Here is a 12,702-nt window from a genome sequence, read left to right as displayed (position 1 = left end):
CAGGGAATAGCAAAGTTAAAGGGAGGAGGGCCAAATAGTGATCAAACGCAAGTTTCAGACCCCATGCTGAGAGAGGCGAGGGGGAGCGCCATTCATCTGGTCGGATGGGACTTCTGGTTTGATTGATTGAAGGGAAAGAGAGAGGAGGATCCATCTCTGAAAATCAGATCAGCGGGAGAAATGCTTTGAAGCAAAATAGATGTTTAGATTTGCTCATTTTAAAAATAAATTAAAAAATCCACGAAAGCCCAACAAAAACGCAGAATACCCCCACTTAGATTGAATCAGCATTCAATCTGATCAAAGGTAAGACAAATCGGACGCACATTTTTGAACACAAGTATCGTTGAGAAATGAGCCTCGAAGACGACGAAACGCGTACAACAGTTCCTTTGCTTTCTTTTGACAGCTAGCCCCCCCTGCGCCCGACGCCAGCCCAGCCTCCCACCAGTCAACTAGCCAGGAAAATTTGTAGCTGTCTGTCTGCACAGTATGAGGCTCATACATCATCTTGGCTTGCCTGCAACAACCAAACAAAAGTAGCAAGTCAGCCATGTCTGGATGGTCTTCCCTCAATTCAAATGCAGTTTGTGTGGCTTGAGTGGCCGCCTGGGAGGAAACAGATTCATCACGTCCACCTGCAAACAGTATTAGATGGATGTAAAATGAAGACGGTGTAGAAAAGTCGAAGCTGCAGTGAATCTTCTCCGCACAGAATTCAACTCGCAAACATCTGCCTCCTGTCAGATTGCGGATCCGAGAAAGTTGCTTCGTGCCCAACCGAATCGCAGGGTCTGACAAAAGAGCAACAATGAGGTAATCTCGTGTGTCAGTAAAGGCTTTTCATCACATTTTGTCTAGTATGAAGCTGCCTGGCACCAGACCAGTCAGGATTCTCATGCTGACCTTTATCCATTGACCTCATGACCAACAATGAGTAAAACCGGACCAGAGTAATGGATGAAGATGACCCTTTACCACTGGGATAGTCAGAGGATCATGAATCGCTGATCTGAGCAACACATGATGCCAAAGTGCTTCACGTGACAATGAAGGAACAAAGACGCACTTTGAAAACTAATTAAACGTCATGTGAAGAAAATAAAAGTTAAGATTACAAGTCTGAGCAAAATAACCAGTGACGACGTGGCATAATTTAACTGGTAATCTCTGAACATTGTCTGAAAGTTTCATCAGCAAGGTGGTGAAATTCTGGTCTTCTATTGTTTCAGTCAAAAAAAAAAAAAGTCAGAAAATAATCCAAGACGACCGATGCGGTCCCGTATCACACTCAGGCAGAGATCCTGGCGGCTCAGATTTAGGTTTATTATCAATGCGGTGGTGTTGCTTTGGGTGTGGCTGCGATTCATGATCCTCTGACTATCCCAGTGATAAAGGGTCATCTTCATCCATTACTCTGGTCCGGTTTTACTCATTGTTGGTCATGAGGTCAATGGATAAAGGTCAGCATGAGAACCCTGACTGGTCTGGTGCCAGGCAGCTTCATACTAGACAAAATGTGATGAAATGCCTTTGCTTGGAATTGGTTTTCGGCAACACGTTATTTAAAAATGTCCTCACGTTTCAATTTCAATTCTGTGAAGACAGCTTTTATTTTTAAGTCATTGCTAAAATCATTGAGGAAAAAAAAATCAATAAGTTAGGGTTGGGGTCACCACAGTATAATGTTCATTTAAAACACAAATTATTTTCAAATTTAATGGAATTTAAAGCAATTTATTTTAATTATGGACAATTAAACTAATTTCCGATTAACAGGAAACCATTATTTTACCATCACATCACATACATCCAAACACACAGTGAATTTTCTATTTTCTATTGTAATCCTCAGTTAGAATGTTAATCTCTAATGCTGTGGCCTTTGAGGTGTGTATCCATTGGCTTGTTAATCCTGGTGTATATTGAGCCATACACTGCCTCAGCACTGTCATATAAAAACCCTCAGGGGGTCATTCTCTGGCCCTCAATGGGAGATGTGTCTGAACAGCCATGGGGCCATTAGAGGGCAACCTCACCCCCCTCTGAGCCTTCATCTTGCCCCACAGAGACCCGTTAGAGTTAAACATTTTTTCTCGTGAGAGAAAACTCCAAGAGCTCGAGTGCTCTAAAAATAGCTTCCTTCATTGCACATAAAAACCCTGAGAAAAAAAAAAAAATCTGTAGCCACGGCATAAAGCTTTGGTCCATCATGGCGTTCTCTTTTCTCACTCCTCAGCAGCTACACTCTTAGTGAAATCAGATTTCATGTTACGTTCCTATTTTTACAGCCACCACACGGAGCACCAATCAGATTTTATTTACCAAACCCTGTGAACGGATTGCAAACATTGCCATCTGCTCGATTTAGCACCGGCCGAATGGCGTCCTTCGGGGATGAGAGTGAACATTTTGTCTGAAGTTTACCAGTGGATTTTCTGGGGGTTTGGGGATCTCGTGGGGAGGTGACAGTAACCATATCCCAAACAGAGGGCAAGAGGCCTGAAGATGTGAACCGCGAGCCAGAAGTTCTGCTTGAATGCGTCTGAATGCCGGCTCTGGCCCGGTGGGAATGCAACCCCGTCCCCTCTGTGGTCCCAACATTAAGCACCCGGAGCTTGTTGCTCACACCTCTTTTGGCTTTGCATTGCTTTCTCTTTCACCGTCACCCCCACAGCCACCACCACCACCACCAGCACCACCACCCTCCCCCGTCTCTTTATATGTCCAGCTGGCTGCGCCACAAAGACCGCATCTTCCAGTTCCAAATGATTCTCGAACCCCCACATGCTTTGTTCTGCTCATTTTCCCACTCCTGGGAGACACTTATTCTCGCTCGGATTAAAATAAAGGAATGACAGAGGGAGAGAGGAACGGATGGGGAAAATGAGGAAGTGCGAGACCGTGTTTGAGAGGAAGGGAGGAAGTGGAGAAATGCTCCGAGACATGGCTTGAAAAGGACAAGAAGTTACAAATGTTATTTTTTGTTGCTGTTGTGTTTGTTTTTTGGGGGGATACTTTTCAATTAGAGACAAGTTTTTATGTTAAGAATTTTAACTCCAAATTGTATGAGGGATTTAACCGTCTCAACAAACAAAATCTCATTTTGTGTCAGTGTCATTGTTCATGGATGTTGAAAACAAAAGCCAAAAGCAGTGGCGGGACGAGTCAAAAGCCAATCGGCTTCCTTCGGAGTTGAAGCAAGAAGATTGGCTGCCTGCGTTGAGCCTCTTCCGGTGCTTCTCGCTGTGACCGCTTAGATCGTGTTTAGTGGTACTCATGCGGTCAATTAGAGGTAACAAATCCCCCCGTCGCTGAATAGTTTCAGATCCACCATCCCACCCTGGTGGCCCCCGCCGACCCCTTCCAGTTCCCAAGCTTGTGTGAAATCAGTCAGTCGGATTCTTCTGCAAAAAAAAAAAAAAAAAAGAAAAGAAGAGGAACACAGTATGGAGATGTGAGCTGGAACTAACAGGATTGGTTTTGATTCATCAGATTCTCTTTCATCGTCGTGGTTGGAATTCTGTTCCACATCTCCTCCAGCTTCGCGCTACAAAACTGAATTTGGGGAGGGAAGGAGGGACTCGTGTAATTGGGGCCTTTTGCTGCGAAACCTTGTTACTCACTGGAGTCACCTGTTAGTCACCTGTTAGTCACCTGCGCAGCGAAATGGCGTGCGCCGTTTTACCTCAAAGGTTCCAGATGTGTGTCAGCAACAAGTGTGCTACATTAATGCTAAAGAAAGTGTTGAAAATGTCTGAAAGTCAATCCGGGTGCGAAGAAAACTAAGGCTGATGTGATTTTGATGAAAAACTTCTAAATAACTCAGTAATTAGACCTCAAAGCAAAAGTTTATGTTTTTTATCCATGTTAAATGAGTTCATTTTATCATAACACGTTGTATATAAAAGGTGAATTGAAATGTGTCGTTTTTCAATTTGAAACACATAATGCACTGTCTGCACTGGATTTTATTCAGAGGTAGACAGGTAACAAAAAAAAATAATCCTGATAAATTACATAGTAACTGTGGAAATGTTCAATATTTTTACACGGCTTTCTGCTTTATTCTTCGCAACTGTTTCAGATTGGTGATCGCTGGCATGGAGCTTGACGTACCGCACTCTAAAATGTCAGTAACCATAGCTAAAGATTTCATTGTGTCAAACTGAAATGCTCAGGAAATAGCTTTCGGATCAAACTGATGTGATCTTGGAGATGTAATTATCGTAACGCGCCAGACAGATGTTAAGGCTGGGCCCGGCTTTGACAACTCATCTGTTTCATCAAAGCACAGAAGCTCTGAAAAGTTAAGATTACAAGTTTGAGCATTCAGGCCGCACTGCTAAAAGCTAGTCGACAATCTCAACTAGCTGTTAGCATGCACAGCAAGGAAACAAAAACCACTTGTCCTCTTCTCTGAAATTAGCCTGGTAAAAAAAAGCAAACAAACAAACAAAAAAAACTTTGCTTCGTACAGAGTCTGGACCCTCGGTTATTGAGAAACAATCGATTGCTGGGGGTGTGGGCTCTGTTGAAGCATGGTCAACACATGGCTAAGTGGCTTCATTCTCTTCCTCCACTGCTGTTGCCAAAATACAACCTTCTACAGGCAGACTGCAAAGCTAAACCATAAAATTTACCTCATCTTTCATGACTCCTTCCTGTTCCCCAATGGGCCCAACAGAAATTCAACTGGAGAAATCTAGCTCAATGAGAGAAATCCCAGACAGAGCACAGAGGGGAGATGAGAATTGAGACTACTTAGAAACTTTGTGAAATTTTATGACATATTTTTACTTTGCTGTCATTAATTTGTGGAAATCAGGTTTGACATTAGAGATGTTTTTGTAAACTTTTGTGTCAGAAAGGTGACGTGTTATTTATCATTGTAAAAGAAATAAAAGACTAAAACATTAAAGAGGGTGAATACTCTAAACAGGTGCTGTACTTCCAGAACTAACGTTCCACAAAATGCGATTCACATCTTTCTGTTACTATTTTGTTTATGTTTGATGAAACACCAGACATGGCAAAAAAAAAACAAAAAAAAAAACAGTGTGACAGGGAAGGACTTCACCCACAGGACATAAACACTCAGCACCTCTTAGTTTATTTAGAGGAGATGAAAACTGACTCTAGAAATTAAGAAAAAAAAACAATTCAAAAGTTACATTTGTGACAAACACTGCTACTTACAAGTTAAAAAAAAAGAAATGTAAGGCGTTTCAGAAGTTCATTGAGAGACTGCTGGCTCTCCTCATTCGTTTTCAGAGCAGTCTCAGCCTCCAGTTCTGCTCTTCACAACAGGAAGAGGGTCTTCTTCTTCCTCCTCAGCCCTGTTTTCTGTATCTGGGGGGATGTGACCCTGCAGCCGCCAATGACGCTGGCCTCCTAGTACATCCTTAGAGCCTTAGCATGCACCGGCGCCAGGAAGTGCAAGGGCAGTAGCATGAAGAACGCCACCAGGAAAACTGTCCCCACCACAGCCAGGAGAACGTAGCGGCCAATGAAGAAGGTGTCGACTATCTGTAGTGAAAAGAAAGAATGAATGGATTTGGAGTCATACAGGATTGCTACACATTTTTCAAGACATTCTTGAACCAGGAACATGACCGTTCTTTTTTTTTCCCCTCCAGTATTTCCTCAATTAACCACTAGGTGTCATGAAAGGACTTCGAACAGATGGATGCTGAGGCTTTGTGTCTGAACGTTTTCCTTACTGTCTCTTTGTTGTGGGGAACCTGCAGCGATTAAAGCGTTCCCTGCTGAAGGGGGCAGGGCTCCGTACATGCCTACCTCCAGCAGCACTGTGGCTCCCTGTAGTGAGGTCTGCTGCTATTAGAGATACAGTGTGAGTCAGTATTGAGCCACGTTTGAAATGAAAGAGACACCGTGGCTGCAGTCATTTATCTGAGACTAACTAACATTAAATCCGACAGAAATGATCTACTTAGATGTACAGTATCTGTTAGAAAAATTATGAATTTCTTCAGTGTAAGAAATTCATGGTTCTCTTAAAACTTGAATGCTATTCTGTCCGAGGGCAACATAGGTCCGTGCAGCAGCTACTGCAAAGAACAGGGGACATTTACCGGGATAGGCACGATTGCACTCTGGATCTGGAGAATGTGCTGAGAATACTGAACCAATAAGTCACCGTGATGTGTGCGTGCGGGAAGAACGGGATGAAACCCCTCATGAAACCATCTGGTGTTTGATGTCCTAAATGCCAGAGTGTCTTTAAAGTATCGAGGGAAGGAAAGGCATCATTCCAGAGCAGAACATATCCTACTTTTCCTGTTTCCTTCTGCAATTAAAAAGCAAAAATCCAGGTTTGACTTTCTTTCTTTCTTTTTTTTTTTATATTACCCAAAACAAACGGTCAACAAGCCTTTTCTCCTCGGTGAGCTGTGAAGTTAGACTGAAGACTTCATGCAGTAACTCCATTTTATGTGACAATTTGACTAGTTCTGTTTGCACCAGTTCTCTTTTGAACAGGTGAAGGGGAGAGACCAAATGTGTTCTGCATTTAATACTCTGAGGTTGCTTGCGAACAGGACACCCATATCTAACACACTGCAGCCAGATAATGCATACTGTTAGAGTAACGGTGCTGAATGGGGCGGGGCTTCAGCAGTGTGCTGCTGTCCTAATGTCTCCGAGAGACATTAGGACATCAATGTGCAGCGCTGTCTAGGTCTGTCACAATAACAGATTTTGCTGGGCGATTAATTGTCTCAAAAAATTATTGCGATGAACGATAATATTGTTTGAAGACCTGATTTAATGGAAATTACATAATAATAAATGCGATTTCCTGCCAACGATAGATACACTTTACTTTCAAAAGAACAATTGACACTGGGACTGATACACAAAATAAATAAAACAACCAAAAACAAAAATAAAATAGATTCTCAGGCTCCATTAACAATAAATGTACGTGAATAAAAACTAAACATAAAGCCAAAGTGGAAATAAATACTGCAATCAACCAAAAGAGTGCAGATTATGAAGTCTGTATAGTATGTTGCCCTTCAGTAATCATTAGATTTAAATAGAGAAGAATCCGACTGCCTTATGCAATAGTTCAAACTACAGGATTTTATACCACGAACGACAATCTTAGAATGTTATTCGTTGTGAGATTGTCACTTGTGTGTTATGGTAGAGCGTCGTGGCCGCTCCGATCTAAATCCAGGATTTGCCCAGACAGGGAGCTTAACGCAGCTTGTTGAATGTGACCGGTAGCCAATCAGAAAGCGCGGATTCTCCTCGTGCTTTCTGAGGGGAAACACGGAGGGAATCCCGAACAGCTGACACGGCGCAACCCGAAGTCCAGCAGACATCGGAAACAACATGAATGTTTATTCAACATTTCAGGCAAAGAAAATATAAATAACTCAGGGAGGAGTTGGAGCAAAATTTCTACCAGAAAACCCGGCAACTTTTCAGCTGTTCTTCGTTAACGTGACATAAATAGGTTATCATGATTGTCATTCAGTTAGGACTGATAGTAGCTGCATGCATTGCAGGTAGATTGTAGTAAGGAATTAATCAATGCCTGGTTTCAAAATTAGTGAACTGGACTTATTATTTTGTGTCCATTGTTGGATACAATGAGGCTGATTCTGATTTCATTTTACCATAGTTAGAATCAACCTGCACTCCATTTACTGTAACTGGATGTGAATGTGAGTATGTGACTGTTCCATAGAGTTGTGGACTGAACTACACTGAATTTGGACCAAATTTTATGCAACTCTCACATGAATTAGACCCATCAGTAAAACGCTGCGAGATGACAGATCCGTGAATCTAGCTTATCTCCGTATTTTTGATGTTTAGCAAAACACCCTAGTTCAGTAGCAGTAGAGGCATTGTGAAAGTGAGCTGTACAACGAGGGAGAAGGTAAAATCTGGCATCTTAAAGCGCAAAGTGTCTCTTTATGTTTATATCCTGCTGTTTGTAGCGCCGCTCCTAAATGAAATCAATGAAGAGACGCAAAGCAAATCGGCAGCACTTCGTGAAAACTAACGATCTTCAGGTCTAACGTCGCAGCTCCCCAGGATGGAAAGGTTGCCATGGAGTGACTGGTTCTATGCTTCACTGATAGCTCTGGGTCTGTGTTAATATTTCAGTGATGAGCCACCCATGATGATGAGAATGCAAACTGAGAAAACACCCTTAAGCCAGTATGATTGAAGACGAGCAGAAGCCCAACTGCTGCTGAAAGAGAAATTTCATAAGGACTGCTGTGGTATGGGAGTAGTGTGTGTGTGTGTGTGTGTGTGTGTGTGTGTGGGGGGTGTGTTGTGTGTGTGTGGTGTGTGTGTGTGTGTGTGTGTGTGTGTGTGTGTGTGTGTGTGTGTGTGTGTGTCTGGGAGAGCTGCTGATGATGTATTCCATCTCTTATGAATGCATTTAACACATCTCACTTTTTAATTTGCCAATTACGCAGCAAGCAGGAGCCCAAAGTGTGTGGGCCATGTTTTATTAATGTGCCACTGGGTAGGAGCAGGTGGGGGGTGGGGTGTTGTATGAGCCACCCCCACCTCCAGTCTAACACTGGCCTAATTGGTACTGTGATATTTCACTGTTGTTTAACAGCAAGAGGTTAAACATGTCTCAGCCCGTGGTTGCTGAATATTAATCCACACAGAAACGCAAAGGCACAAACAGGAAATGACAAGTTCAGGTACCGATTCTGACAAAAGGGGACGAGTTAATTGAGTGCAGGCTACGCTAAAGCATTCAGACTCGTTCTAGGCGATTGCTCGTATTTCTGCGAGATGCAACATTTGTGCGGAAGAATCTTGGGAACTCAATTCCAACCCGGTCCGACAGAGAGTTTGGTCTGTATCTACTTGGAATACTCAGCGGAAATTCCCATTTTGCAGCCGTTCTCTCGGCATCGCTGTTCTCCTATCTGCACTGTACAGAGAATACAAAGCACGAGCTGGCCGGGACAGGGCTCTGCTTTGCTATTTTGATGGGGTGGCAGCTTGCTTGGCAAATCCGGACAGCTTACTGGCACGACCCGAAGGCAACATGGGGAGTGTTTGTTCTGTGTTGCTGTTGGATTCAGATAAAGCAGAACAGGCCTTCACAACGAGCACATGCACAGAGACGCACACGCTGGCTTTAGTTACAGGCCTGCAGTTCTGTGGAAGAAGGCTTACAGAAGAGCAGAATTAAGGTTTCTTTTGGGGTAGGTGTTTATCTTGAGCAGCCTTACTCTTAACCAGAGCTCATACCTTCAGTGAGTGGAAACAACAACAAAAAGGGAACAGGAGTCTCAATCCATCAATGAGTTGTAGAGAAATACTCCCCATCATAACTTGTTCTTTTTAATTAAACCTCTTCACCATCATGGGAAAGACCCGAGAGCTTTCAGAGGACAGCGGGGACAAAATAGTATATCTGTTTTGTCCCTCATGAATTGGCTATGAGATCACCTTATTTTTACTCAGATATGGAGTAAATATGAAATGACCGTCAAATGCTCTAGAGCTGCAGCTTCAGCCAAGACCGCACCGCGTGTTTTTCAGCCAGAGAACAGCATGGTACGTTTTGAGGAGAAACTGTCCGAAGCTGCGAGGGAGTTCGTACTGTCGGAGCGAAACACTGAACTCCCGCTGCTCGGTTCTGGTCCGATGCAAACGTCTCACCGAGGCCCTCGGTTCTTATTTCTCAGTTTTCTTCCTAAAGTGAGATGTTACGGCTTACCAATCAATATGTATGATGATATCTTGAGGCACAACTTTTCGACTTTTTCTAAATCACTGAAGTTTACAGGTGGGTCATCCAGCATGTATGTCAATAACCTCATAACCACTACCAAGGCAACAAAGGAGGAAAGAAGAAGCCTGTTGAAGTGACTAGATTGAGAGTCCTCAATAGCCATTGTCCTACAACTTTTAGATGCATCCACGCTGAAATACACCATTTCCTGACAGCATAAAACAAAATGTGCTCACTTTTTTTCCCTTTTCTGGTTGAGTTTTTAATGCTAATGCTCCCAGGCTTTGGGGATTAGCAGGAGTGACTTCCTGGACATTGTAGTTTTGCTCAAGTTGTTTGAGTCTCTGTGTTTCCATCAAACTTAAAAAGTGAACAACCGCCTTGCTTTCCCACTACCAGGATAACTAATATTAACCTGTTCACATTCCTATGGTGTCATGCATGTACTGTGTGCTTGAGTTCACTGCCATTTTGTTTGCATGAATCAGATTTTGTTTTTGCTTCTTTTGTTCATGGTCTTCAGCGAAGATCTCAAATACATATTAATAACACATTTCAAATACTTCAAACGATCACCGGAGACAGTTGCTTCAGTTTTCTAATGAGCTACGTTCTGTAAATGCTTCTTATTGTGAATCTGGAAGCATTTGAATGGTCTCTAATCCTAATTTGAGAAGTCTCTGTTTACCGTGCTGGCAGAGAAGACATTTATGAAGAAAGAACCCAGTAGTTCTTGTGAGTATTTCTCCCACAAGTGTTTGACCAGCTGGTGGTTTACCTCTATCTCTTTGAAAGGAAGCGGCGTCTCTGGGCTCCGAGGGAAAAACACCAGCACCAGAGTGATGGTGAGAGCCAGGAGGGTAGTGGGGATGACTCCTAACCTGCGGGACACGAGCATAAAAAAACCAAACAGTTTGTGTTTCTTATTAAAACTGTAAATGACAGTGTCCTGAGCATTATGCCATAATAAAGCTATTCAAAGACAACGATATTCCACTGAGTCGCTGTTCGTTTAAAGCAGTGGTGCCCAAAGTCGGTCCTGGAGGTCCGGCATCTTGCATGTTCTGGTTCTCTCCCCGGTGGCAGCAAAAACCTTTCCAGAATGTCAATGTTCTTCTTAAGCCTTCTAATAACCCATCCAGGTGCGTTAACCAGGGAGAGAACGAAAACACACAGGATGCTGACCCTCAAGGATCGACTTTGGGCGCCACTGATTCAACAAAATTGAGCTAAAATAGTTTGTTTATGTCAGTGCAAATTCATTTCTGTAGATGTAGTAGTTGGAAGGACGGACAGACTGTTTTGTTCGTCTCCAAAGAAAATCGGTTCCCAGGATTGTCAGCAGGCAGCACACAATGACGTTAACAGCAAAGAGGTTTGAATTTCCCACTAATTGACTTAACGTTTTAACTGTCTGCTTCCAATATGAAAGAAATTTTTGTTCCGTTTCTGCACAATAAAGAAATTGAGTACTTTTGCCTTGAAGGAAACAGTTTAAATAAATATCTTAGGGTGTGAGTGTCGTCTGCTATAACCTTATTTGCCTCCCACATTACTCTATCCATGTATTTTCCAGGTCATCGTGCGACTTCAAGATTTCTTCTGCTCCTCTGCTGAATTTCCAAACCAATATGTGTTGCAAAAGGTTAAAATACTCTCAATAAAATGACAATAAGCCTCGGAATAGGCGCATTCCTGTTTAGATATCAGCTAGACTTTAGACAGTTCGTCTGCAAAACATTTCCAGGTAAATGGAAAACTGTAGCTTTTTAGCCAGGTCACTTTGCAGCAAAAGGTTAGGTAGGATAAATGTATTGGGTTATTATCTATACTCAAAGCCCAACTCAAGATGCCACTTTCAGTAAAAGCTGAATCTTCCATCCATCCTATCGCATGTTTCTTTTGTCATTCAGTTTATTTGATGGATGAAAAATTCTAAAACTCTACGACTCTGGCTTCCTTTGGACTTCTTCTACACACTGAACCTGTCCTCCAACTGCAACAAACTGCAATCATGAACCGCCAACATGTGAGGATGTTATTTTTACTTCATGCCAGGACTATTTAGTGGCCTGTCAGTATGCCAGACTCAACTTTTAACATGTCGTTCAGTCATACGTGCCACCATTGTGGCTGCAGAACCTTTACAGAAACAGCAACAATCCCTTTGTGACCCATCTGGCCCCACACTAATGTGCATGTGTCTTCGACTCACTTTGCCGATCCATCGGCTCTCAGCAGAATGGCCCCTACCACAAGAGCTGCGATCCAAACGATCACGATGACGACAACACCGGTACCGACTTGCAACACGGTGCTCGTCATATCGGTCATCGAGGTTGACAACTGCAGCTGGAAGAAGGCGTCGTCGCTGTTCTTGTGGCTAGCTCGCGTTAGCAGCACAAGCTAGCTGGGCAAATCCTGCCGTCGCATTTAAACGAGCGGGTCGCGGACTGTGCTGAGGACGCCGTCATCGCTGGCTGCAGAAGCGACTCGTGCGGCCGCGATAACAGAATCCCGTTTCTGTAAAAGTTGCGACAGAAAATTGCAATGTAAGGTGAGAAAGAGTTGATGGGGAAGAGTCTCTTTCTGGCGTCTCGCGCTTCCTAGTAACCACAAGCTCGAGTGTAATTGGATAGTCACATGTGAGCGAGCTGTCCAATTAAATGCGTCGTTCCTGCAACACGACGAAGTAGGAACGTATGGGTACGCCCCATTTTCACCCGCCGCGGCAAAACGGTGCGCCTGGGAGGCGGGGTTTGCATATCTATCGCTCACCCTCAAAGAGATAGATATAGATACTACGACCTTTTGACTTAAAAAAAAAAAAAAAGAATAAATAAAAATGTATGTGTTGTGTGTTAAAATTAACATATCGGTCTATTTTTACATCAAATTGTTTAATCCGAACATGCTAAATTCTAAGCAGCAAATCGATCTTGTAGCTTACATTT

The 12,702-nt window shown here is 43.0% G+C and overlaps 1 protein-coding gene across 1 annotated transcript; it reads right to left on the bottom strand.

The window, feature by feature from the left end:
• Nucleotides 1-5,090: 5,090 nt before the first annotated feature.
• Nucleotides 5,091-12,356, bottom strand: tmem218 (transmembrane protein 218). The gene is made up of 3 exons (XM_055046702.1): nt 11,964-12,356; nt 10,527-10,629; nt 5,091-5,529 (listed from the first exon to the last, which is right to left on the bottom strand). Exons 1-3 carry the CDS (start codon nt 12,080-12,082, stop codon nt 5,395-5,397), a joined length of 357 nt encoding a protein of 118 aa, XP_054902677.1. The 5' UTR covers nt 12,083-12,356; the 3' UTR covers nt 5,091-5,394.
• Nucleotides 12,357-12,702: the final 346 nt, after the last annotated feature.

This window comes from Poeciliopsis prolifica, unplaced genomic scaffold (assembly GCF_027474105.1).
Source record: "Poeciliopsis prolifica strain line A6 unplaced genomic scaffold, Auburn_PproV2 SCAFFOLD024, whole genome shotgun sequence".
NCBI lineage: Eukaryota > Metazoa > Chordata > Actinopteri > Cyprinodontiformes > Poeciliidae > Poeciliopsis > Poeciliopsis prolifica.
The sequence above is the reverse complement of the archived record's forward strand: the minus strand, read 5'-3'. Positions and strand labels throughout refer to the sequence as shown.